This window comes from Fusarium verticillioides, chromosome 2 (genome assembly GCF_000149555.1).
Source record: "Fusarium verticillioides 7600 chromosome 2, whole genome shotgun sequence".
NCBI lineage: Eukaryota > Fungi > Ascomycota > Sordariomycetes > Hypocreales > Nectriaceae > Fusarium > Fusarium verticillioides.
In genome coordinates, this window is record NC_031676.1 from 3466940 (window position 1) to 3491469 (window position 24530).

A 24530-nucleotide genomic window follows, 5' to 3' on the forward strand; every position below is an offset into this window, starting at 1 on the left:
TTTGACGAATCATCCTGTACAGGACTGAGTGTCCCGTAATTCCATTTTTTTATGCTAATTCTTCATACGCTTATGATTCCTAGTTACACTGGTCTAACGCTGATCCTATCGATTATCATACAAAGCCATCCGTCGCTTTGTGGAATGCTTTTGCTTCATAACATCATACAGCTTCAATATGTCATCCATTGAAGGTCCCCAACTCCCCTGGTCATAATACAGTGTGTTGTTACAATGCGATGTGGCGTTTTTGTTTTTTAGTTGTTTCCTCCAAGGACAAGTCGTCTGTTGCGCTTGATTACCTGGTTCAATCCCTTCTCCAACTTCTCAGTCTCTCGTCGAGCAGCCGCAAGGGCACCCTCTGCATCTTCGACACTCATCAGGGGCATTCCACCAACACCCATGCCGAAGTTCTTTCCACGCTCTTCACTCGACATTCCAGCTGAGCTGAAGTCCTGCATCGCCCGCGCTCCATCAGGAGGGCTGTAAATACCCACACCGGCGGCAGCATCGGGACCATAGAAGTAGGGTGCGAGAGAGTTAAGACTCGCAGCAGCCGCATCCTTGGTAGGGGATGCTCCCTTAGGAAATCCCATGTTCGTAGCACCTAGGTTGAGGCGAGGAAGAACGTACTGGTTGATGTAGCTAAGCGCGTCCTCTCGCTGAAGCTTTCCGATGGGGTCCTGGGACTGGAGCTGGGCAGTGGCGGGGAAGATGTTGGGACGTCCATTGGGAACAGCTCGGCCCTTAATAAGAGAGAATGCTCCACTACCAGGCTGATGTCGAGGGGCAATGAACGATCCGGGGTTCTCTGCCGTTTTAGCAATGGCAGCTTGAAGTTCCAGAAAAGCGTCCTCTTCCTCAGGGGTCAGACCACGTACGCAGTCACCATTGGGGGTAATGAGCATACGGCTACCATCAACGTGGAATTGTTTTCGGACAGGCTTCCCTGCGCGCAGCGCTGCAAGATCCTCATCTTGAATTTCTCCACATTTGCAAGAGCAGTCCTTACAATGCTCAGCCTTGTTGGCGTTGTTCTTAGCAGCACTGTAGTCGGTGCGAGATGAGCCGTTGGCGATGGGCTTAAACAGTTGGAGTTTATCTACACTCGAAGCCCAGAGAGTGTTCTTAACCTCAGAAAAGACCGAGGCAGGATCAGGCTGTGGTCTTGCAGGTGGCTCCTGAGTATCAGGGATAGACTCCTTAGGAGACGCCGGAGGAGGGGGAGTCGGTTGAGTCTCTACCTCCTTTGTTTTGCCCTTGGATTTGGTTGACTTCTTTTGAGAAGTCTTGCTCTTGGCAGGCTTCTCTTCTGTCTCTCTTTCGGGCACCTTGACGGGCTCTTGCTGAGATAGTGGCTGGGACGGCTCGTCTGTTGGAGTCTCAGGGATAGTAGAAGCATCTGGTTGGGTCGCCTTGACGGGCTTTTCCTTCTTCTGTTTCTTCTTGCGCCCCATGATAGGAGCATGCACCTCTGCCTCTGCAATGGGAGCCTCAGCGATCAACTTTGTTTCTTGCTTCAAAACATCTTTTCGTTGCTTTCGCTGTTGACTCTTGGTTGTGGTTCTTACCGCAGCAGACCCAATTCTGCTCGGGGGTGGCGAGCTTGCCCGAGAATGGGTCACAGAGGCAGACACCACCGAGGCGTTGTCACTAATCATCTCGCTCGCAGGTGTATCTGGCCTGTAACTACCGGAAACGGCTCTGGAAGTGCCTGACAACGCAACCGATGCCATGGTCAAGGCAGGAGAGGCAGGAGGAGGTGCCTCAGTCTTGGGAGTTGCAATGACACGCAGCGTCTTTGGTGCTGTGCGTGTGACAGGGGATGCAATTGCGTTAGACGAGGCTGTGGGCAATGGAGGAAAGGCAGCGGAGGTCTCTGTTGTTGACTTCTCAGTTGTTGCAGATAGTTCACTGGTCTTCACAGCAACATTCTTTCCAACCTGAGTGTTGACAGCAGTGGGCTTCTTGTCTGCTGCCTGAGACGATGATGCAGGTTTCGCTTCCTGGGCCTTGGTCTCCTTTACCTTAACTTCTTGAGCCTTGGTCTCTTGAACCTTGGTCTCCTCGGCATTGGTTTCCTGAGTCGTGCTCTCTAGGCTGGCTCCAGCCTTGGCCATCATTCTGTCCACAATCCTCTCAGCATGGCGTTTGGCCTTTGGCGTAGCCTTGGATGTAGGCGTTGCGGGTCGACTCTTGTTCTTCGATGCATCCAAAGCCGGAAAGTCCTCGTCCTGTAAGAAACTTGCCTTTGCAAGCTTCGGTTGCGATTGTGTCGTGATTTCTCGCGAGAGTCCGCTTTCAGCCGCCAGAGACTTGATATTTTTCTTTGCTTCCAAGACAGGTGTCGTTGGGTTTAGCTTTGCAGGCGACTGGTCAGGCGTTAGAGAACCTTGTGAGAGTCCAGGGGGTGGCATTCTAGGCAACGCTGGCACAATGTTGGTGAGTTTTGCATGACCTTGAGTAGATGGAGGTCTCGATATGTTGGCTGGTATTCCTGGGGGTAACGATAAGCCTGGAGGCACAGATGTACGACCTTCCAGACCAATTGGTGGCAGTATAGGGTCGTCAGAAACTAGAGCGTCGACAGAATTCGTAGCCTCGTCCAGGGATGGGAGCTCATCATCTGAACGCTTGTTAGCACAGGTTCAGTCACTCAGTCTGAATGTAAAGCAAAACACAAGACTACGCTACGAGAGCAACACCCCATTTATATACAAGACTTCGGGGACAGGGTCATGCTACGGCGACCGACATCGTCTTCCACGGGGGACAACGACAAGAACAGGCGATCTGGAGAGAATAGAGGGCATTGCTATTTCTGACCAAGGATACCGCCAAACCTAGGCGGATGAAAATCGACATTTGTTAACATACATAGGGGGCTTGTGGAAGACGATGATGGCTTGCCTGACGTGGACCCCCATGCGCGGTCATCCATAGACCGGTAAAAGTCGGAGGACGGAGACTCGAGATATTCTCTCGTCGTCCTCCGTTTTCCCCAATAAAACATAGATGACGCCTGATGCAAAAGCTGACCTCCCAGAACAGCATTAATCACGCAAATGTTGCTGAATCAAGATGCGTTTGAAACTCGTGTCCCCCGAGGACGATGAAAAGCAACTTTTCTCGCCCTGACCCTGATTTCCGAAGAACGCCCCCCATTGTGCATGAAGAAGAAGAAAAAGCCGATACCGATGAGAGGATACCAAACATGACCCTCCCAGACTGCAACAACTCCGAGAAACACCAAAACTACCACCGTCCATAGCCCGCATTATACATCATGTTATGACTGTACCCACCTTGACTCTGACCGCCAAACAAGCCCTGTCCGACTCCGGCGCTGCCTTGAGACTGGTGCTGCATTCGCGCCTGCAAGATACTCGGGTCTGCAAGATCTACTAAGCCACTCCCCCCGGAGGAGGAAGTGTTAGCATGTCTGTGCTTCTTTCCCTTCTTCTTCTGCTTAGAGCCCATGTCTTGGTACCCTCCAGGTGTATTACCATAGAGAGGCGGCAGGAGCCCGGAAGAAGGAGCTGGGGTTGAGGTAGAGGATGGTGGGTACTGGTTTGAATAAGAAGAAATCATAAACTCACGCTTTCCCGCGTCGTGGGACTGGTTGTTACCAGCCCGACCGCGGCCGATTAAACTCTGAAGAAGCTCACTTGAATTGTCCTTGGGGGCGCCAAAGCCCTGTCCACCAAACTGGCCGAACATGCTAGGGGGAGTGCCGGTTGACTTCAGACCAGGAGGAGGTCCAGGCATGGAGGCACCGTAAAACTGGTTGCTGCTCTGCGATGGAAACGTGTTGGGCATCATAGAGGATTGCTGGGCCATGATACGCGGGTTAGCTGCGACCTTGACGTTGGTAGAAGAGCTCGCGTTGTCGTTGGCAAAGCTAAATCGAGAGGATTGACGGTTGTGGCCTTGACCTTGGCTTTGACCCTGGTTCTGGAAAGCATTGCTTTGGCTGGTTATGCCAGGAGGGGCATCGCCAAATCCGCCCTGAGATCGAAGATACAACTGCTGCGGTGTCATAGACCGCGAGCCAGGGTTCCCCGAGCTCTGACCAAAGGGTGAAGCTCCGGTGAGAGAAGGTCCAAAGAGCCCGTCAGTAGAAAGTCGCTGAATGGGAGGCTGAGTGCTAGGTCGGCGATCAAAGCCTCGGTTGTCGCTAGAAGTATCACGGTCTTCAGGCTCTCCTCCCAGAGCAAGGCTGCCACCGGTCTCAGGTTCTCCTTCCGATGGCTCGCGAACCTCAGGTTGCTCTTCTTGTTCTCCGGTCAAACGTGAATCCTCCTCCTCTCGCATGGCCCGGCGCTTCTCACCACCGCGAGGATCAAACATAGGTGGATATTGGTCTTCGTCAAAATCAGGAAAGATAGGCATAGGACAACTTTGCAGTGTCTTGTAGATCTCCTTAAGCCATGTATCAGGCGACTCTTGAGTTGGCGCAGGTGATTCAGGCTCCCGGCTCCTTGATGATGACGGCCCAGCAACTGGGTCCGGTTGTTGTGGTTCCTCTTCCTCCAACTCATCCTCATCTTCCTCTTCGACCGCTTCTTCTGGCACAGGCTCTGCGGTAACAGGCTGAGCTGTTGAAATAGCAGGGCTTGAAGCAGCACCACTAGTAGCAAGGCTACCTCTACGACTTCGCTGTGGGTTGCGTGCCCAGTTGGCCGAGGAAGGTAAAGCTGATCCATCGGCACCATTCTCAGAACCCTCTTTACTAATGGAGCGTGTCATCGAATGGGATACGACGGGGGGCGGCGTAGGATGGGAAATCTGTTGTCGGGAAGCCGATCGCGAACTGCCTCCGGGGAGAGGCCGTTGAGACCCTATACTGTTCATAGAGGACAAGTCCTGTCGTGAGTAACTGTCCTCCTCATCGCCTTGTTCATGCAAGAACATGCAACCAGGATTGCCGCATTTTTCGTTCTTTAACCAAGCTGAACAGTATTTCGTCGTGCCGTGCTGCGCCTTTAGGACTCGATCACCGTTGTGGGATCCGTGCACAGCTTGGATGCACCGTGTCGCTTCTTCCGGGCGTTCGAAAGTCACGTAAATGCCAAGCGACTGATGTTGGCCATCAGAGCTCTTTCGGTTACTAATGGATATCTTTTGGATGTTTCCGTACTGGCCGAAGAACTCGGGCTTTCGTAGCGTCTTGAGAAGTTCGTCCTCTCGAACAGTCGGTGCAAGACCCGTGATATAGACCAAGTTCTTTTGGACAACACGAACGCCGATCAGATTTTTACGGTTTTCCTTTTCGGCTTCGCGTTTCTGTAGTTCTTTTTGTCGCTGATCTAGAGCTCGCTTCTTTTGGTTCTTTTGAATATTGGCCCGAAACTCGGCGACCCTGAGGAGTTGGTCAGCATAGCACAATGGTGGCAAGGGGTTCATCATACTCCTCTTGCGTAACAACTTTCCACTGTATAGTTTTTTCGTCGTAGGGTCGTCGGCAAGCGGGACAAAGGCCGTTCATATTATTTTTGATGTTGTTAAAACAAAACTGGCACACCTGCAGCCTCTAAGTTAGCAAACGTGGCCGAAAGGTCAAGCTTGGCTGTCAAGTGTTGTTCTTATCATACCTGGTAGCCACAAGGACAAGGTCTGAAATTCCTATCCGAAAGATCAAACTCTTCGATGCAGAGGGGGCTATCAAGAGGTCAGTTTTGGGTACCAAACATTACCCAAGGAGCAGTGCGCTGCAAGCGCCACCCCAAGGCGGGCGGTGAATCATACCAGGTATCCTCCTCATCTTCTATGAATGAATCTTGTGGCGCCATTGTGAGAGGTTGTAATTAAGGTGAAAGGCAAGAAATAGTAAGTTCGAGGTGCGATGGGTGGAAATGGATATGTGAGTACAAGGAGAGGAACTGTGTTTGGTATGCATCAAGGCTGCGGGAAAGTGAAAGATGGAAAATACAGCTAAGCTATTCTCGGTCTAGCTTTCCAGCTCGAATCACGTGTAGGCATACTCGTCATTGAAGGTCGACAAAGGACACGTAAAATAGCGGGGTACCTAATTCTATGAGGAAGAAGCACTAAAGGCAAGGTATAGCGTTATTGTCGGCTCAAGTGCGGGAAATCTCATTCACGCTTCTGCCGCTAAGATTCTCGAGCCAATGCTTGCGGCATCATTACCAACACCGTAAGGTATTTCGTCTCGACGACATCTTGCATCGCTAATTGGCCTCGAATCGTCACACAACCGGCCATGGCGACAAGCATTTCTCGAAGCAGGGCGTTGGCCTCAGCTCTACGACCCGCGAAGCCCTCCGTCCAGCTCCGTAACGAGCAAGCAATCCGTTGCTTGTCCAGCACTGCCCGTCAATATGTCGCAATGCCGAAGGAGTCTCCCAACCTGCGAAAGGCCCCCCGAGATCACCCCAGCGTCCTGAAGGCCCCGATCGTCAACCCTGCCGACAAATACCAGAGCAAGTCGGACAACATGCACCGCTATGGTGCCTGGTTGATGGGTGTTCTGCCCAAGTACATCCAGCAGTTCTCCGTCTGGAAGGACGAACTCACCATCTATATCTCTCCCTCGGGTGTCTACCCTGTCTTCAGCTTCTTGAAATGTCCGTTACACGTCAATTGGTCACGAGGCAACTGCTAAAACATGACAGACAACACTGCCGCAGAGTTCACCCAGGTTAGCACCATCACTGCTGCGGATTACCCCACGCGCGAGAACCGTTTCGAAATCGTCTACAACCTTCTTTCGGTCCGTCACAACTCCCGAATCCGTGTCAAGACCTACGCCGATGAGGCTTCTCCTGTCCCTAGTATTACCGGACTTTTTGATGGTGCCAACTGGTACGAACGAGAAGTGTACGACCTTTTCGGTGTCTTCTTTGCCGGTCACCCCGATCTCCGACGAATCATGACGGATTATGGTTTCGAGGGTCACCCTCTGCGAAAGGACTTCCCCTTGACTGGTTACACTGAGATCCGATACGATGAGGAGAAGAAGCGTATCGTCACCGAGCCTCTGGAGCTCACCCAGGCCTTCCGTAACTTTGAGGGTGGTTCCAGTGCGTGGGAGCCCGTTGGAGCCGGACAGGACCGCACACCCGAGTCTTTCAAGCTTCCAACGCCCAAGCCTGAGGAGAAGAAGGAGGAGCCGAAGAAATAAAAGGGTCCATGTTCACCCCAAGCTGTATAAGATCCAATGTCATTTGTTAGAAATATCACCTGGTTTTAGCATCCATCCAATCCAACCCGTACTTGTATATCCGCCCATCTATTTTGGTGGTGCAGTCGTCATCCATAGTGTCATAACAGATACGCACGCAAGGCACTAACTTGACAGCATCGCCCAACGTGTGGAAATGGGTGGCGTACACCGCTGGCTGATAACTGACAGTGCCGAGAAATGCGCTTGTTGATAGCGTTACATGTGGTCCGAGAACCCGTCACGGTCCCCTGGGTGCGGGCAAGGAACTGATTGGCACTACTTTAGGAAGCGAAGCTGACAATCTTAGACTGATTTGCCATTGCGCTCCCCGAGGAAGCACGACATGTCAGCTTTCATCATATTATATGCGGCTCCTCGATAGATTCGTATTCTAGTCTACTATTCCATCCCCCCTCCCCATAAAAAGTATAACGAAGTATAATTTATATACCTAGAGCTCTCCCCCCCTGCTCAATTAACTTCCTTCTTTCATACTCAATCTTCATACCACTATTAATCTTCAATTCACTGTTGTTTCCGAGCCATCTACACACAATCAATCTGAAACACATTTTCTTACTTCACTCTTTCGACCAATCATGTCCAGCCAGACCAACAGTGCAGCCAGCAGCCCTATCAAATCGAGAAGAACCTCATCAACAGCATCAAATGAGAGTACTCTGAGCCATCACGAGTTGGAGTACATGTCTCTGCGCGATGAGAACCTCAGCTACGAAGATGATGTCGACTTCCATATCTTCATTGATGCCATGGACCGCGTCGACTCGCTAGTCACAGAAAGAGTTCCCCGAAGAGGACGAAAGGAGTCAATAGGCCGTCTGTTCAACGGACTCAACAACAAGCTACGCCGAGACAGCACATCAGGACCAGCAGCAGTGCTAGAATGAGCTTTGACGCCAAGGACTCCATAATGATGTCGTCTTCTCGCTACCCCTTACAGCCGAGCCATGAGGATTTGAGCTTGGACCATGGTTCGATCTTACCAACACCCGAATAAGAGATTGTCTAAGGTATCTGTCTGTATGTACGATGAGTTATTGGGACCGCAATTGGAAAGGGTGTTTCTTCATTTACGGGCAACGAGACTTTCATTTTCTTCTTCTTTTCGCTTGGTCATTCACAGGATGTACAATATTACCTTGCTACCCAGCCGTGCCGTTCGTTAGACTCGGCCGATAGTCTACAAGCCGCAACTTTATTATATCAATGCGCAATGCAACATTCCTTACCATGCCGAAAATGTCTCTCGTTGGGAATAGATCGACTCTTTTATGCTTTTCTAGGCTTGCTTTTTTCTAGCTGAACGAACAAAAGCGAGGGCGCTCATCACGAATTCTTGGAACAGTTTTGCCTCCACCGACGCCATTTGCCGCCAAGGAGTCAGGAGTAAAGAGTCAGGAGTAAAAATGTTGGGATTGGAGGAACAAGACTGAGCCCACAACCGTTCATTTGACCCTCGTCACTACCTATCTATTATTCCTGGTGTTGGTAATATGTATGTCTCCATATACGGAGTACGGAACAGACCAACACCATAATATTGCATGACACAGGCACAGATAATGCAGATGCCAAGGTTGTTCCTGTTGGGCCGTTTTGGGCTGAGAGCCACAACGATGGAGCGTTGTGAATAAACTTCAACCACATGTTGTTAACTCTGGGACGGTTTGAGTTTATTCTATGTCACTACTAGGTTGGTATACGATATGGACTTTGACTCAAACGCGATACTTGTCCTATCCGCATTGTCATGACCCTTGCTTCTTCAACTGGCCGGTTTAGGAAATCATCAGTCAAACTACCGGACCAATAGCAAGATCAGGATCGAAGAAGCTGCATTGACTCAAAGCTGCATATTGGGTGCTTGTTCATAAACAATAGAACTCAGGTTCGATTACGAGGCATTCGTCAGTGTCCTACGTAGACAGATAGTTGAAGCTGTCGTCTCTTCGCTTTGTGGGCCTCATATAAGCGCCGGCCCCTGATCACCGCTGCGGATGGTAACCTTTAAGCGCTTATCTGATCATACTTCGGATCCATTCTGATTCGGCTTCCGACCAGTAATGGCATAGCTCGCAATGTTAGCAACGGCTGGCTTCTTTGCCCACTGATCATGGTCAATGAACGGGTATCACCATCTAAATGAAATCGTTGGCAAGCTACTCATTTCATATCATGAAGTTTTGTCAGCACTTGGACGTATGAAAATATGCCAGTTTCTATCTTACGGTGCCCCTATGATTTGTCTCTATAGTCCACAGTTGGTGTGCCATACAATGACATCCAGGCAACCAATTAGTATCAAACTTTGCAAAGAATCGAATAGATAAGTTCTAGTTCCATATTAGCTACCTCCATCTCACCTATACCCTTCTAAGAACCTCGCTGCAGGATTCAAAGTTTCGAGGCTTTGACAGGAGGCCTTAGGTCTCCCACAACTTCACATCTGGGAACGTTTGACACAGAGCCTTCTGAACGAGTCGGTTCTGTTATGCTAGCATTTCGCCAGAACTTGGGTATGTCTCGTGGTTCCATCTGCCACCTATTACAATCCTTCCGTTGCAGGTATCTCTCTATAAGGCTCACTTTCGTCGGAATCCCAAGATCGAGAACAGCACAGTTAGTTACCTCTTCCTTACAGGCAAGAGCCATGAAATATTGATTCTGACATCTCTAACTGATATACCGATGCATCAGGCTACTGTGACTTCAGTGCTCCCGTAGGCTAGCTTGCGTCATCTTTCAGTCTCGGTCTTCCTGATCAATACTTCATCAACTGGTAACTCTGGCTTATTAAGATCGGATGTAAAAGCAAAGGCAAATGTGTACACCCCCAGCGGCGTCCTGAACATTATAACGGTAATGTTGTCAACCGCAAATGTGCCCTTCTCTGCTATTGCAATGATCCCTAGGAACGGATGGTGGTAAGCTCATATGCCCTAGCAACACCAGACTGCAGTCTACGTCAAGGGAACGATAGTGGGAAACTGAACTGGGCTCTGTGCCTTGCCCAAAACATCTACACCCTGACTGTAGTATCACTGATCAGCTGGATACCCAGTCCACTGCCAACATCAAGGGATGTCCTATTTTATCAAACATACTTTATTGGCGGTTGTGGCTAAAGTTGGCACAGCAGCCGAATGATCCCTCTAACCTCCTCATGCTTAGGCTGTGAGGTTAAGGCAACTGGTAGTGTTAGCGCTGTTCTCATGAACTCTAGAGATTCTAGGAAATATTAGTAGATATATATAAAGCCCGGTCATACGGAATTTGCCTGTATTAATCAGGCTTGTCGTCGATGAGGCACGTTTGGAGCTGGTACTACGGGCAGTAAAGGAAGCACTTCACGCTCTCAGGACCTTGAGAAAGCCGTTAGTGGTGAAGACTACGTATAAAGTTTCCTGTGTCAAACCGGATGTGAAATATCATTGAACAATAAGGTGCGCATATTTGACAGAACGAACTGCTTCGCAACTACATTTAACCATGCTCAAGGACACTTCCAACATCATATACTAGCAGTTCTATCTCTATTAGATCATATCCTACAGCTTCATACCTTATGCTGTTCCTGATCGTTGTTGACGACACCGTCAACAGCAGTTCAAGACATATGTGACCAGCACCTTGAGTATTATTCTCCCAAGGAAAACGAACTATTTTCTCCTCCTATGCCAGACAGTCCGTCGCTTCTTCAAAGATAAACGCTCATCCCAGTGCTCCAACAACAAATAACTCCACCAAACATTATTGCAAAGACTGACAGCGCAGGGGAAAACAGGAAGACCAAGAAAGGCTCACACAAGATTGTCTCCACGCCGATCTCGTGGCCATTCTTCTTTCACAAAGGAGAAAAAGAAATTGGAAGTGTATGTTTGCAAGCCTGTTACGCCCTCGTGCGCTCGTCTTCCGGAACTCCGCCATATGCTAGGGCTGATTGAAAACGCTGCACGCTGTCTGAGGCACTTGCCCCGGCAGCTAATGATAGTCGGTGATGATAAAAACATTAACATATATAATGATCAACTCTGCGAATGAGCTTTGCACAACTACTCGGCCTGTTACCACATATCCTCTCGCCCATCCTGCCGACGATCGTTCCCATTGTGATGGTACTGATGGTAATATTCCTTGGATCCTGGCCCGTACCCTTCTGGATCGTCGTAGCCATAGTCTTGGTGGTGATCTGTGCCATGCTCATCCTCATAAATCTGAGCATCGTCAACATAATCAACCTCTCCGTTACCAGACTCGCCGTATTGTACCGCGGCCTGTAGTCGAATTAGCAAGGTCGTTTACATAATTGTCTGAGTATCTCTTACCCGATGATAATCGAAGTCGTATTGATCCATGGCTTCTTGGGCATCTTGCTCTTCCTGCATTTGCTGTTGAGCCAGGTATTCCTGCTCTTGTTGCTTGCGTCGAGCTTCTTCCTCCAAGCGTTTCTGCTGCGGCGAAATGGGCACGTTCATTTGAGGATGCATCGCCTGAACTATAGCCAGGTAACTGTACATGAAGTTGCTCAGTAGAACTTGGCTGAGCAAGGGCCGACGGGGGTTGGCCAACTTGATATGAGCCATTCGATATATCGCTCTCTCCTCGAGAAGAGGAAATCTTGTCCAGTGGTAATCCACATCTGGGACTAGGGGCTTATATACTGGCTCCTCGGGAACCTTGAGATGTTGTGTCTTCTTCGCATTTCGCTCTTTCTCCTCCTTCTTCTTACTTCCACCGAAGATGGACGAGAAGATACTACCATCCTTGTCCCTCTTGGAATCACTCTTGCGGTGGCTCTCCTTCTTTCGTTCTTCCTGCAACTTGCTTTCCACGTTGTCACGGTCAAGGACCAGACTCTCACGACCCTTGGGTGCATTTTTATCAATCGATGTTTGAATGACATCTAACCGTACGTTGTCTTGAACTCTTTCGCCGAGTGATTTAGTCTTGGACTTCTTACTCTCTTCTTTCTTCTTTTCTTTATCATCACTTGTGCTCTTGAACCATTTCCAGGCGCTTCCGGAGGACTTAGTCGAGCTTGAGTCGTCGTCCCGATCCTTCTTCGATTTCTTTTCAGATTTTCGCTCATCCTGGTTCAGTGTAGGTATGAAAGTGAGGCTATCAGTTCGCGATGAGCCGCTTCCAGGGAGTAGTGAAGGGTTTGCCGCAAGATTATCGTTCAAGGATTGGCTTTGAGGATATGATGATCGAGAGGTATGCTGCTGTTGTGAAGGCTGAGACGCAGGCTGTCGACCAATGCTTCGTCGACTGGGGCGGCTAGGTTCTTCCTCTATCACGGGCTCGGGTTCCGACATTCTTTGAGAAACAGGGTGAGTCTTTGCGTTATGCGACGATGACCGTTTTGGAAACTTCTGTTCATGCTGATCATGAGCGTCTTGGTAAGTTGAGGTCTCAATTGTTGGAAGACTCGGCGAAGACCGGATGGGTAGCTGATCTTGAAATGTCTCTGCACGTTTGAGCTCGCTGTTGTTGGCCCCTTGCCTTGTTTCATCATATGAATCGAAATCTTCCACTGACTCCTGAGAGAACTTGTGTGATCGCTTGACTGTGCGATTTTGTTGTGAGTAGTTGTCTGCCACAGGCTCCGACTGGACTCGTGTAAGACCGTGACCGGGTGGTGCTTCCAGCGCAGCAAAATTCGAATCCTCACTAGGTTGTTGTCTATGTCCAGACCGTCGAGCCAAAGGTCCAGTACGCAGGCTACCGCCCTTGCGATATGTTGTTCGAGTTGACCTCCGCAGTCCCATACCTGGGGCAGCAGGTAAAATTGGCATGTCGTCTGCATTGCTCTCAGGTCCAGAGGGTGCCACTTGAGATTCCTGAGCAAATTTCTGAACGGCTTTCGTGGGATCTTTGACGAGTTCTTCCAGACTGAGTTCATGGCTGTGGCCCCGTGAGCGTTTTCGATCTAATCGCTCAGCACCATCGATGTAACCGAGAGCACCGCCGTCTCCTGAATTGTCTATTTGACGTGACAGCATGGACTTCTTTCTTCTTAGGCCCCCAGCGCCCGGGTCGCCTTCACTAGTATCAGTATCAGCAGATAGAAAAGAGTCTCCAGACCTTCGTCTTATCGAATGAACTCTGTTTTCAAGAAACGACTTAAACTCGCCGGGAGCCAACTCCGGATGCACTCTAGCGGGCACCCAGAGTAGTCTTGAAGGGTCGTTCTCATCGTCGTCACCACTTGGTGCTATGGTCGGCATAGCCATTAAAGACATGGGTGGCATATCAGGATCCTTGTTGTTTCCAACATCCATCGATAGCCGCCTGAGGGCCTGTAAATTACTCAACTCCTGAGCGATGTCATTCGGATTATCAATGTTCGTGAGAGAGAATTGCGAGTCGGCCTGAACATCGCGAAGTGAAAGCGTGGGGGATAACGGTGATTTTGGTCCTTGTTCAAATGAGTTACTTCGCTGGCCTTGTGAAAGCGGTTGAGGGCGTTTAGTCGGGTCGCCATTAACAGGTGATGTCTCGCCGGCGGACGATTCGGAATCGGTTCGCTTAAGTCCTCTTCGTGTGTCTACAGACAAAAATCGATCATCTGGGGGTGGTCGAGGGAGCGATTCTTGGTAAGGTGTCGGGCCGCCTATGAAGCTCAGTGGACGATTTACACTCAATGGCCGACCACCTTCTGATCCTGAATCGTCCTCATCGCCATACAGGGTACCAATAGCCTCGGTGACATGATGGCTTGGATCAGAAATCGAAAGTTGACTGGAATGGCCGCGTCTGCTGGCAAAACTGCCGCCAACATCGCCGCGGGGTCGAGATGATGTCTATGCATACAACAACCTAGGATCAGCATGGGTGGCGACAACCTGAGAAAGCCGGGACGATATGAACAAAAGAGCGCAGTTATACCAACTGCGCATGATTGCGTGTTCCGTATAGAGAAATAAACATTTGGTGTATGTGAATATTGACGTACCATCATCGACGGCTGGGTGGGCCTCAACGGAGGCTTGCACGCCCACGATTGCCTGTGTGCGGTATCCCGGCTTGTCTATTGAAACGATGTTGAATGTCGAATCTACGTTATCATGGGCCTTAGTGCACCACGATACTAGCGGCGCAGAGGAATGGAACGTCTGTGGCTCGAAGGGGTGAGAGGTTTGGTCACCTCCTGCGACGGCGATCTCGTCAAGTCTGTTGTCGCATGGGGAGGATGTAAGGACGAGCCGCTGATCTGTATGTCGTCCGTCAAGGGTTCCTAGTGTCCAGTATCGTATCTTGGTGGGGGTGATATCGTCTACTTGAATCGTTTCGGGTGATATGATCGTAGAGGAACTGGTAGGAGGTTGTGGCTGTTTCTTTGAAATAGACAAAGGCTCAGATCAAGGGAGACAGAAAGAAGAGGTTCGTCCAAAGTCCAAGGCGAGATACAAGTTGGGTAGCCCTGGTAAGGGTAGGTACATGCAATCAAAGGGTGACGGTACTTGGACCGGGGCATGAGACGTGTCAAGGTAGGTCACGTGGTGGAGGCGCTTACAGCGGGTCATCAGGCGCTGTTCCACTGTATCACAGCGCTATCTTGCACTAAAGTTGGCGCCCGTCGGGGTGGTTCAGTGCCGCAGGCCCATGTGAGTGAGTTCCATGCTGGAACAGAGTTGGACATCTACCTCACTATAACTCTGGACGGAAAGTATCTTGAAGATATCCATTTGGATCCATTGCTAAGAATAAACATACAACCTGGCTTCCGTTCAGATATTCGTGCTAATCAGACAGCTGTGCATGATTGATAAATCATGTGTCAGGTACCCAAGTTACCTATATGGATGCGGCCATCAAGCCTTGCTTTGAGTTTCTAACTCGCTGAACGTCTGTGCTGGGCTGGTCAATGTCCCCTTCAATCCCTCGAATCAAAACTAGGAGTGAAGAGCCCTGAAAAAGGGTCCATCCTTGCTTACCCATAATGAAACCGACAGACAGGCTCATTTTCTTCTTGGCCAGATTTAATAAAAGGCTTCGTCTCTCATGTCCGAAAGAACGGTCTTGTCACGTCTGCGGTGCGCATGGCAACCTACTTGCTGTGATGGATGGTGAATATCACATAACGTAGCGGCTAATATCATTGAGGGGGTGCCATGGTAACAGGACCGAATAATCGCGGTCCTTTTGACCCGTGAGGAATGTCTCTTGTGGCATGGCTTTCTGCTCCAGACAACACGAACAACATTTCATTCAACACATGCCAAATGACACGGTTGAACCCTGGTTTGGATCATTCTTCACGTAATGAGCTTGTAGCGCGAGCTATAATTAAGTATCTATCAGTGAAACAGAGGCACATGTGCGTTGGGCTTCATGTGTTCTGTATTGTCTAGACCTGCTATTATTCGTATCACTATTGGATGAATAGGACCATAGAGCAGAAGAATGAGACTCAGGGAACCTGGACGAAGGCTTCCAATCAGTATTATAGAGGTAAAGCCTAGGTACGTAAATCAGCTACTTGATACTTGGTAGGCAGAATGCGCAAAGAAGGGAGGGAAACGCCGATTATAGTAGTGGAGGTTAGTCAACTGCCCGTATCAGCAATCACTGGGCGCCTCACCAGAATCTTACCATTATATGGATGCCAGCCTAAGCCAAGTGTGATTAAGAACTTACAATAAAAGAGAAAAAAAATAGGAGCTTCTTAAGATGCGAACTTGCTGTATTTGTCCAAAGGGCCTTTACTATATCAGCATTTATACTCAGACATAATTGCCTTACTTCATTTTCCGCTTAACTGAATACTGGTAATTTAGCCTGGTCTACAGTCCAATGGCTGTGTAACTTTAGCATACTCTTCTCAAAGCTTGTTTCGTTTCCCTAAAGCAATTCATGGTCCATTTGCTGTTTGTTTCCTGTTATAGATAGAGTGCTTGATGACCGCATGATCGGTCTCATGTGGGTGTTATCCTTGTCTCAGATCAGCAAAGCTATATCCAAGAGCCAAGGCGAGACCCATGTTTTTTCTGTATCTTCGTGTGAAAATGTGGTCTACTATATGATTTATTCCTGTTTCGTAGTAGTTCCCGGGTTTCTTTTACAGAATTTTACAGCATCGGTTAGGGATTTGTCCATTTTCAAGTCGTATCAAATCCAAGGTAAACAGAGTTGCATTAGATGTCCAAACGCTATTGCTCCGAGGGACAAGTCTACCCCGCTGAAGTTATTACGTATTGAACAAGAAGGGAGATAGATATACGGAGTACCTACTCAAATCATGCGGGGATGGTTGTGGACTCGGAAGTAGGCATCGCTCCGCACCATCACAGATCTCCTTCGTCTGAAGGGAGCTTCAAAGGAACATCAAGCACCGAAACAGCCTTTAACAAACTTTCGTGGCTTACAGTTTTCTTGCTCAAGCTGGCCTCTTTAATGATCTTCATATGTGATTGTCCACAAGGTTGCTTGATAATAGTCTTAGACCCATACATAGGTAGAATGTGATTTCGTATAACTGACACCCTTACCTTATTAGATACTGCGAGATACCAATGCTATGGGAGGCAACAAAATTTACAATCTCTATACTGAAAGATTCAAAGTCCAAGATAGGTTCAGTATATATTGGCAAGCCTTTAGACCAGTGATTATGGCCCCTTGGTCTAAAGCCTGAAGTTCTCTCGCTCCCTGAGGCCATTCAACCGCTAACAGTAAGCTCGCATTGGCGCTTCAACTATTCCTCAGGCCATAAACAAGGAATACGATGTTTTCTTTCACTTGCTATTTTAGGCCTCAGGTAATGGACATTAAAACAGAAGCCAGGATTGTTACTCTGTATGAACCCCGGTGTAAATGATTGTATGGCTGAGTCTGATTGTCATGCAGGACTGTCCATTGGATTCGACAAATGAGGACGGGCTTTATGGCCTTTTAGAATGAAGGTTTAATGTCAGGAATCGGCTTGGCTATGTGGCTCGGTGCATAGGCAAGTCAGGATAGGCAAGAAAGTAAATGCTTGGTCTTGGTGAAGCCTTGACCTAAACAATCAGCGACCTGCATGGAGAGCTATGATTACGGATCATTCAAATAAAATGGGATACTTAGGAGGAATCAAGACAAAGGTTTAGAAAGCCTGTCTATCTAAAGGCAACGATGAGAGAAACTATGACGTCTTTCTCGTTGCTATTGATATATGTTTTCCTTTGAGGTTGTATTGTTTGTGCAGGGTAAGGAGTTTTCAGAGCAAAATGGTGGTGACAGGAACTCGATCTCAAACGGTCATCTCTACGATTGCCGACCATTAACCGTTTCGAGAGCATCACTGAATGAGCTTCCCCTGGTCTAGGCCCAAATAACTCCTGAGGCGGACAGGCACCTCGTCAGAGGTGAAGCTGATGCGGCTAGTCCGAAAAGAGTAAAGCCTTGACTCCCGATTCTTGGGGCCACCTAGAAATTATCTCTACCTGTGAGGTGAGGTAGCCTTGCTACAGCTACGAAAATCCACCTCCCCGTGATTGCCTCCCTGTCTTCCATTCCACATCGTCACCTCTTTTGATACCCATTCATCCTCTTCCGGGAGCTCTATCTCATTATCAGAGCATCCTTTCTCACCGCCCACGCGATTATCCGAACACGCGAATCTCCGACCGACTTCGAGTGTATAGAATCAGTTGATTGATAGAATGGCTGCTGTGAGTGCTCTTCCCATGACATGGCCCCTTCTATTATCCGCTATTTGCCCATCTCCCTCGCACTGTTCACGGCTTTCCACATGCGAGCATAAGCTCGCATTATTTGCAACACCTTGTCAGATAGCCCATGGCCATTTCTGCCTCTCTCGCATCCTCCTTGTTGCCTTATTCCCAAGCCCGCCTTCTCCCCGCTCGCGTGTTGTCCCGCCGTTGCGCCCCGTTAGATGGCCTCAACTTCGAGATCCGCAACTCCACGTTCATATGCACTTCCACGAAAATGCGACCACCCCGATTGCGCAGTCTTCCACTTTGAGGAAGACATTAGCTAACACATCCCCAACAGCCGCGAGCATACAACAACCCGGGCCCAGGCTACCTTCAGAACGGTGCTGGTGGTCTTCCTCCCACTGGTGCTGCACCACTTTTGCCCAACCAGGGCCGCGTCCTTCAAACCGGTCCTCTAAGAGTTCTGTGTATTGCCGATGTTCGAGGTTGGTGATTACGGGCGACTCAGTTGGACGAACACTGAACACCATATAGGAAATCTGAGATCACTCAATGATCTTGCGAAACAAGCCCGAGCTGACCATATCATCCACACCGGTGATTTTGGTTTCTACGACGACACTTCCCTGGAACGAATCGCCGAGAAGACGCTTAAGCATGTTGCTCAGTATTCGCCCCTGATTTCGGAGCCCGTAAAGAAGGCTATTCAACAAGGAGGACCAGGCCCCGTAAAGTCCCGATTTCCGCCAAATGAGCTTCCTCTCTCGGAGCTGCCTCTCCTTATCAGCGGTGAGGTCAAGCTTGATGTTCCCGTTTATACCGTCTGGGGCGCTTGCGAAGATGTCCGAGTACTAGAGAAGTTCCGAACCGGCGAGTACAAGGTCCCAAACCTGCACATCATCGACGAGGCTCGATCAATGCTACTAGAGGTTGGCGGTGTCAAGTTGCGACTACTTGGTCTTGGTGGTGCTGTTGTCATGCATAAGCTTTTCGACAATGGCGAAGGTCGTACTACCATTGCTGGTGGTCAGGGTACTATGTGGACAACTCTCCTGCAAATGGGTGAGCTTGTCGACACGGCGCATCGAGTTTACGATCCTACCGAAACCCGCATCTTTATCACACATGCGTCCCCTGCTCGTGAGGGCATCTTGAATCAACTCTCTGTAACCCTGAAGGCCGACTTCTCTATCTCTGCCGGACTCCACTTCCGATATGGAAGCTCTTACAATGAGTTCAGCGTCAACCCTACTCTCGACCATTACCGTGGCAAGCTTGCTGCCTCCAAGGCTTCTTTTAACGATGTCTGGGAGACTGTCAAGAGTGAGGTGGAGCCTGCCATCCAACAGAATGAGGCGCAACAGAATCTTCTGAAGAATGCCCTGCAAATCGTCGAGAAGATGCCAACCACTGCTGCTGGTGGCAACCCCTTTGGCGGCCCGGCTGCTGGCCAGGCTTCCCTCGGACAAGTCGACGAAAGTGCCTTCAAGAATATGTGGAACTTTAACCTTGCTGATGCGGCTTTTGGCTACCTGGTTCTCGAGATTCAGGATGGCCGTATTGGTACTGAGATGCGTGCTCAGGGCTTCAACTTCTCTCACCGTGGCGCCAAGCAGCAGCCCGGAATTCCTCCCACCACAGCTGGCCCAGCTGGTATTCCTTCTCCTACCCCTCCCTCGACCCAGTCCAGTGTCCCCCCTCCTACCAGCCGACAGCCTTCAACAGTCCAGGCTGCTAAGCCTGCTGTCGCAACTCCTCTGCCCGGCCCTCCCAAGCCGGCGACTCCCCAACCTGCCCCAGCTCGAACAGTCCTGCTCCCGCCCCTCCCAGCAAAGACACTGAGAAGGCCACAGCTCCGGCTTCCGCTCCAGCTAATGGTTCAGCGCACCCTGAGCGTGTTTCTTCTCCCGCTCCCAAGACACCTGCCTCGGACATCATCGGTCTTTTCATTATGAATGTCAACACCGAGGATCAGTGTCGAGATCTGTTCAGCGAGGAGGACAAGAACAAGATTCTTAAGGTTGACAAGTGGGGTAACTCAAACAAGGTTGTTCAGTTCAAGACGACAGAGGACCGTGATGCTGCTTTGGCCAGACTTCCTGAGGATGTCAAGACTAGAACCCAGGAGGATCGATCCAAGCCTTTGGTCAAGATTTTCCAGCATCGCGAGGGCAAGACATATGCCAACCGAGGTGGTGCTGGTAACTGGGGTGCCAGCGGACGCGGCGGTGCCACCAACACCAGTGGATATCGCAGCGCTGGAGGAGCCAGTGATTCCGAATCTAACCGACGCGGTGGACGTGGTGGTCGCGGCCGTGGCGGAGATCGTGGACGGGGTGGACGTGGTCGAGGAGGCCTCAAGGGCGAGACGGGCACCTCTTCGCCTGCCGCTGCTCCCGCCACACCCGCCGCCGATTAATACCATACTCAAAAGTTGAGTGTCACTAAACAACCGTTATGAGGCCCTGGTTCTTTCCATGCGCCTTTTATTATCTTTGCCTGCTTTTTTTGGGCATCACCTGCTTGTTACGCCTTGATCTGATCTGATAGGGGCTTAAGCAACAGGAAAAGCGAGGATATCTCACCGGCCTCGTTTTCATGTATCGTGTACCTAATGAGATTTCGGAGTCGAAAATCCTTGACATCGAGGGTACGGCTTCTTTAGTTTTGACCTGTATGGAGTTCAGTTGTGAAGAGAATTAAAAAAACATCGTTCTGGGCCCTGGAAAGCATTTCGGAGACGTGGATGTGATGATGACGTTCACGGAAGCTGGATTAGGGGGAGTAGGTTGAGGAACGATTTGGAATGAATTAACTTCCTAGTACAATGCTAGACTGTGATTGACTATTCGTGATGCTGATCGTGATTGATGGACTATTTTACAGACTAAATTACATGTGTATCTTTTAGCCACCTCATACGGGCTTCATTCCCTTGTGAATAGCAGCAATACCGCCAGTCAGGTCCTCGTAGCCCTCTCCAGCAACGACAAAACCTGCATCCTTGATCATGTTTCTAAACTCGGTCTGGCTGGGAAATCTCTCAATACTCTCGACCAGATACTGGTAGCTGTCGCGGTCCCCTGCCACTAGTTGACCGATCAAAGGAATGCCCTTGAAGGACCACTGCTTATAGATAGTGTTGAAGATGGGGTGCTTGTCAACCTTTGAGAACTCAAGGCAGGCAAATACACCACCAGGCTTCAGAACCCGGTGGGCTTCCTTCAAAGCAGCTGGGATGTTGGAGAAGTTGCGAATACCGAAGGCAACTGTGTAAAGATCGAGCGAGTTATCCTCAATCTGAGAGGGCAGGACTTCGGCGTTTGCCTCGAGAAAAGAGAGGGCAGATTGGTGGGACGCAGGGAGTGCAAGAGAACGCTGGCGACCAACTGCTAGCATGTCGGGGTTGATGTCGGAGATAATAACGGAGACGTTGGGATTGTAGTTGAACTCATGGGCGTGCTGAAGGTGTCGGAAAGCGATATCGCCGGTTCCGCCAGCAACGTCGAGAATGCGCTGAGGTTGACCAGGGGGGTTCGTAGCACCAGGGTTGAGGGAAGAGATAAAGTAGTCCCTACGTTTCAATGTTAGTTTGTTACACCGTGCGGTATAAAGAGGCTGAACGCACTTCCATAGACGATGAATACCCAGAGACATGAAATCATTCATCTTATCGTAGGATTCGGCGACACTTGTAAATACACCAGCAACACGCTGCTGCTTCTCTGCTTCTGTGACAGTCTCATATCCAAAGTGGGTAGGTCGATCAGATGTAGGGGTTGATTTGTCGCCACGGACGGCATTGGTAGAGTAAAATGGCCGAACGAAAGTAGGAGAGCATCTCGAGGGTTTTAATGTGCGGGAGAGGCCCCGGAGAGCTGTACGCGAGGCCATTGTGAATGTGGTTGGGCCTCGCAGGTTATGGGAAGCTCTGGTTGAGGTCAGTTCGAAAATCATACGAGGCTGAGAGTTGGAGTTTTGCGGTGGGTCAGAAATCGTGGCACCCCAGCCTTGTAGCCACAGTGGCTGACATTGATCTCAATGTCGAATCGAGAGACTGGCACTAAAGAAAGATAATAGGGATATCTCATCTCACCTTAGACGCTTTCTCCAGAGTTGGCAACGGTTGAAGCATTACCCTTGTTCTTTTCTTGGCGGTGCTTAAAGATGGCTTGAATGAAGGTGCGCACCCGGGTCTTCAACCACCAGGCAAGGAGTGCAAAAATTGCGAAGAGGGTAAGAAAAACGATTGCGATGGCTACTGCTGGAGTGGCGGGCATATCGAAAATCGTTTCGAAGAGCTAGATTAGATGTTACTCCTGGCGATGTCTTTCACGGTGTTGTTGTGCAGAGATTAGAAGTTACAAGGTTGCAGATGTTTCTCTATTACTTCAACTGTATGCTTGGTCAGTTTTGACAGTGATTCTATGTTCTGGTTGCCATGGTGCATATGGCTACATATTGAACTGTGGTTGAGATTCACTGGCAGCTGGTGACAGCTGCAATTAAAAGTGGCAGATGCTGGAGCTGGGACTGGATCCATCCATGGAGATCTGGAGTTTATCGCGAGTGTGGGGGAGAGCGATAAGAACTTTGTGTGGGGGATAAGTTGGGGTCCTCATGGCTATCATGGGTTTGGCTTTACGGCTGGCATCAAACATGACATGATGAATGGTTGGCCATGTCTGGAGGCACGGTATAAGGTTTGGCAAGCAAGTCAAGTCAACCAATTGCCGAAGAAGTAAGACACCCCTGGAAACAAATACTGGCTGAGGATGCCGAACATCGTCAAACCACGGCTTATTACTATCTCGCCGTCTCGGCTTTCACGGGTTGGAGTCGGCTCAGGATGACGTCGCTTCCTCGCGGTCTCAGACACAACAACCCCTCGGTAATACGGTCTACTGTCTATCTGGCGTATCATTGACGTCCGGCGATTTGAATAAAAGAAAACATAGCCCAGATTCCAATTGACACCCCAGAAACCCAAGCACCCACATACACATCCATCATGAAGTCCCGAGCTCTGCGTCAAGTCGCCCTGCGACGGGTCACCCTTTCTAGACCACATGTAACACCCATTACTATCCGATCAGCCAGCAGTGTATCGCAACGGCCCAATTCCAACTTTGTCTCCTTTCCTGGTGCTTTGAAAAGCGCGTTCACAAGCTCTCTCAAGTTCGAAGATCCCGAGTCGTATCCTGCCTTATCGACGTATCGCGTTGTAGACCAGCATGGAGTTGTGGTGGATGAATCGTTCAAACCTGATATCTCCGATGAGGAGGTTATTCGTCTATACAAAGATATGGTCTTCATCTCGATTATGGACCTGATTATGTTTGATGCGCAAAGACAAGGTCGATTGAGCTTCTATATGGTTAGTGCTGGCGAGGAGGCCGTCAGCATTGGAAGTTCAAGCGTGCTCGACAAAGACGATGTTATGTTCTGTCAATACAGAGAGCAAGGCGTGTTTAAGGAGCGAGGGTTTACAGCCAAAGATTTCATGAGCCAGTTGTTTGGTAACAAGAACGACCCAAGTCGAGGACGCAGCATGCCTGTCCATTACGGAAGCAAAGAGCTGAATATTGTAAGTGTGATGCGAGCTGAAGCCACCAATCCAAAACTAACACGGTGGAATAGCATTCAATTTCGTCTCCATTAGCGACACAACTTCCCCAGGCTTCCGGTGCCGCTTATGCTCTCAAGATGCAAAGACTTCAAGACCCCAGCTCCAAAGCCCGTGTGGTAGCGGCATACTTTGGTGAGGGTGCGGCTAGTGAAGGAGACTTCCATGCTGCTCTTAACATTGCCGCAACACGATCGTGCCCTGTTATCTTCATCTGCAGAAACAACGGATATGCTATCTCAACGCCTACACTAGACCAATACCGTGGTGATGGTATCGCCAGCCGTGGTATCGGCTACGGTATCGATACCATCCGAATAGATGGTAACGATATCTGGGCCGTCAGAGAAGCTACAAAGAAGGCACGTGAGATGGCCCTTGAAGATGGTGGGAAGCCAGTTCTCATTGAAGCCATGACCTACCGTGTCTCTCATCACAGCACATCAGATGACTCGTTCGCCTACCGTGCGCGTGTAGAAGTTGAAGACTGGAAGCGTCGCGACAACCCTATCACTCGACTACGAAAGTGGATGGAAGCGAAAGGCATCTGGGATGAGGCCAAGGAGAAGGAGGCTCGCAGTGATCTTCGCAAGGAGATATTGAAGGCGTTCAGTGAGGCAGAGCGGGAGAAGAAGCCCCCGATTCGGGGCATGTTTGAGGATATATACGAAGAGTTGACAGATGATTTGAAGGCGCAGATGAAGGAGCTTAAGGAGATGCTGGATAAGTATCCCGAGGAGTATGATGTTGCTGAGTTTGAGGGTGGTAAGGATAGCTTGAAGCCATGAGATAGAAGTTGTAATGGGGCGATGAATAGCCCAACCGATGCAAAATCAAAGAACAATCTCGAATGATATTCTAATCAATTCAGTAAAAAATTCAACCAGTGTGGGTATAGTTATAAGTGACATCAGTTTGTGGTTCTTGTTAGTAATGCGTTGTGCGTCCACCAGATGACATTGGTTTCGAGCATATCTCGTTGATCTTATTATGGCCAGAGGTGTTCTTCTGAAAACCATAATAAGCTTAGATCTTA

At 49.5% G+C, this 24530-nt stretch overlaps 8 protein-coding genes across 15 annotated transcripts; 5 read left to right on the forward strand and 3 right to left on the reverse strand.

Annotated features, from left to right (window-relative positions):
* FVEG_15352 (CCR4-NOT transcription complex subunit 4) lies at window positions 1–7377 on the reverse strand (the record flags this gene model as incomplete). 6 transcript variants are annotated; one of them, XM_018904479.1, is made up of 6 exons in its annotated part: window positions 1–2626; window positions 3306–3404; window positions 3600–5362; window positions 5412–5524; window positions 5595–5661; window positions 5749–7377. In XM_018904479.1, 6 exons carry the CDS (start codon window positions 5790–5792, stop codon window positions 258–260), a joined length of 4455 nt encoding a protein of 1484 aa, XP_018748072.1. In that variant the 3' UTR covers window positions 1–257. The 6 variants fall into 6 exon arrangements, with proteins under 6 accessions (XP_018748072.1, XP_018748073.1, XP_018748070.1 ...); XM_018904480.1 differs by lacking the exon at window positions 3306–3404; XM_018904477.1 differs by having other exon boundaries at window positions 3306–5362.
* On the forward strand, window positions 6057–7613 carry FVEG_03873 (NADH-ubiquinone oxidoreductase 30.4 kDa subunit, mitochondrial). The gene is made up of 2 exons (XM_018891541.1): window positions 6057–6587; window positions 6636–7613. Exons 1-2 carry the CDS (start codon window positions 6224–6226, stop codon window positions 7142–7144), a joined length of 873 nt encoding a protein of 290 aa, XP_018748069.1. The 5' UTR covers window positions 6057–6223; the 3' UTR covers window positions 7145–7613.
* Window positions 7614–7785: 172 nt separating this feature from the next.
* On the forward strand, window positions 7786–8094 carry FVEG_03872 (hypothetical protein; the record flags this gene model as incomplete). Its single annotated transcript, XM_018891540.1, has 1 exon — window positions 7786–8094. One exon carries the CDS (start codon window positions 7786–7788, stop codon window positions 8092–8094), a length of 309 nt encoding a protein of 102 aa, XP_018748068.1.
* Window positions 8095–10588: 2494 nt separating this feature from the next.
* Window positions 10589–14672, reverse strand: FVEG_03871 (hypothetical protein). 2 transcript variants are annotated; one of them, XM_018891539.1, is made up of 4 exons: window positions 14163–14672; window positions 13292–14010; window positions 11533–13247; window positions 10589–11481 (listed from the first exon to the last, which is right to left on the reverse strand). In XM_018891539.1, exons 3-4 carry the CDS (start codon window positions 13207–13209, stop codon window positions 11272–11274), a joined length of 1887 nt encoding a protein of 628 aa, XP_018748067.1. In that variant the 5' UTR covers window positions 13210–13247; window positions 13292–14010; window positions 14163–14672; the 3' UTR covers window positions 10589–11271. The 2 variants fall into 2 exon arrangements, with proteins under 2 accessions (XP_018748067.1, XP_018748066.1); XM_018891538.1 differs by having other exon boundaries at window positions 11533–14010.
* On the forward strand, window positions 14314–14774 carry FVEG_15351 (hypothetical protein; the record flags this gene model as incomplete). Its single annotated transcript, XM_018904476.1, has 2 exons — window positions 14314–14422; window positions 14737–14774. 2 exons carry the CDS (start codon window positions 14314–14316, stop codon window positions 14772–14774), a joined length of 147 nt encoding a protein of 48 aa, XP_018748065.1.
* A 2876-nt stretch (window positions 14775–17650) lies between these two features.
* FVEG_03870 (hypothetical protein) lies at window positions 17651–20786 on the forward strand. The gene is made up of 3 exons (XM_018891537.1): window positions 17651–17862; window positions 18206–18353; window positions 18403–20786. The coding sequence occupies exons 1-3, from the start codon at window positions 17854–17856 to the stop codon at window positions 19821–19823; spliced, it is 1578 nt and encodes a 525-aa protein (XP_018748064.1). The 5' UTR covers window positions 17651–17853; the 3' UTR covers window positions 19824–20786.
* FVEG_03869 (ubiquinone biosynthesis methyltransferase) lies at window positions 18703–22016 on the reverse strand. Of its 2 annotated transcripts, XM_018891536.1 has the most exons (3): window positions 21965–22016; window positions 21497–21799; window positions 20655–21442 (listed from the first exon to the last, which is right to left on the reverse strand). In XM_018891536.1, exons 2-3 carry the CDS (start codon window positions 21760–21762, stop codon window positions 20785–20787), a joined length of 924 nt encoding a protein of 307 aa, XP_018748063.1. In that variant the 5' UTR covers window positions 21763–21799; window positions 21965–22016; the 3' UTR covers window positions 20655–20784. The 2 variants fall into 2 exon arrangements, with proteins under 2 accessions (XP_018748062.1, XP_018748063.1); XM_018891535.1 differs by lacking the exon at window positions 21965–22016 and having other exon boundaries at window positions 18703–21442; window positions 21497–21836.
* A 714-nt stretch (window positions 22017–22730) lies between these two features.
* FVEG_03868 (2-oxoisovalerate dehydrogenase E1 component, alpha subunit) lies at window positions 22731–24415 on the forward strand. The gene is made up of 2 exons (XM_018891534.1): window positions 22731–23455; window positions 23509–24415. The coding sequence occupies exons 1-2, from the start codon at window positions 22880–22882 to the stop codon at window positions 24280–24282; spliced, it is 1350 nt and encodes a 449-aa protein (XP_018748061.1). The 5' UTR covers window positions 22731–22879; the 3' UTR covers window positions 24283–24415.
* Window positions 24416–24530: the final 115 nt, after the last annotated feature.

Bases quoted from the DNA above. Each gene is read 5' to 3' on its own strand.
- FVEG_03870 (XM_018891537.1), top strand. The intron at 18,354-18,402 runs GTTGGTGATTAC...AACACCATATAG, and splicing joins GTGTATTGCCGATGTTCGAG to GAAATCTGAGATCACTCAAT.
- FVEG_03873 (XM_018891541.1), top strand. From the start codon at position 6,224: ATGGCGACAAGCATTTCTCGAAGCAGGGCGTTGGCCTCAGCTCTACGA. The intron at 6,588-6,635 runs GTCCGTTACACG...AAAACATGACAG, and splicing joins TGTCTTCAGCTTCTTGAAAT to ACAACACTGCCGCAGAGTTC.
- FVEG_03869 (XM_018891535.1), bottom strand. From the start codon at position 21,825: ATGATTTTCGAACTGACCTCAACCAGAGCTTCCCATAACCTGCGAGGC. The intron at 21,443-21,496 runs GTGCGTTCAGCC...ATTGAAACGTAG, and splicing joins GGTATTCATCGTCTATGGAA to GGACTACTTTATCTCTTCCC.
- FVEG_03871 (XM_018891538.1), bottom strand. The intron at 11,482-11,532 runs GTAAGAGATACT...ATTCGACTACAG, and splicing joins ACGACTTCGATTATCATCGG to GCCGCGGTACAATACGGCGA.
- FVEG_03868 (XM_018891534.1), top strand. From the start codon at position 22,880: ATGAAGTCCCGAGCTCTGCGTCAAGTCGCCCTGCGACGGGTCACCCTT. The intron at 23,456-23,508 runs GTAAGTGTGATG...ACGGTGGAATAG, and splicing joins GAAGCAAAGAGCTGAATATT to CATTCAATTTCGTCTCCATT.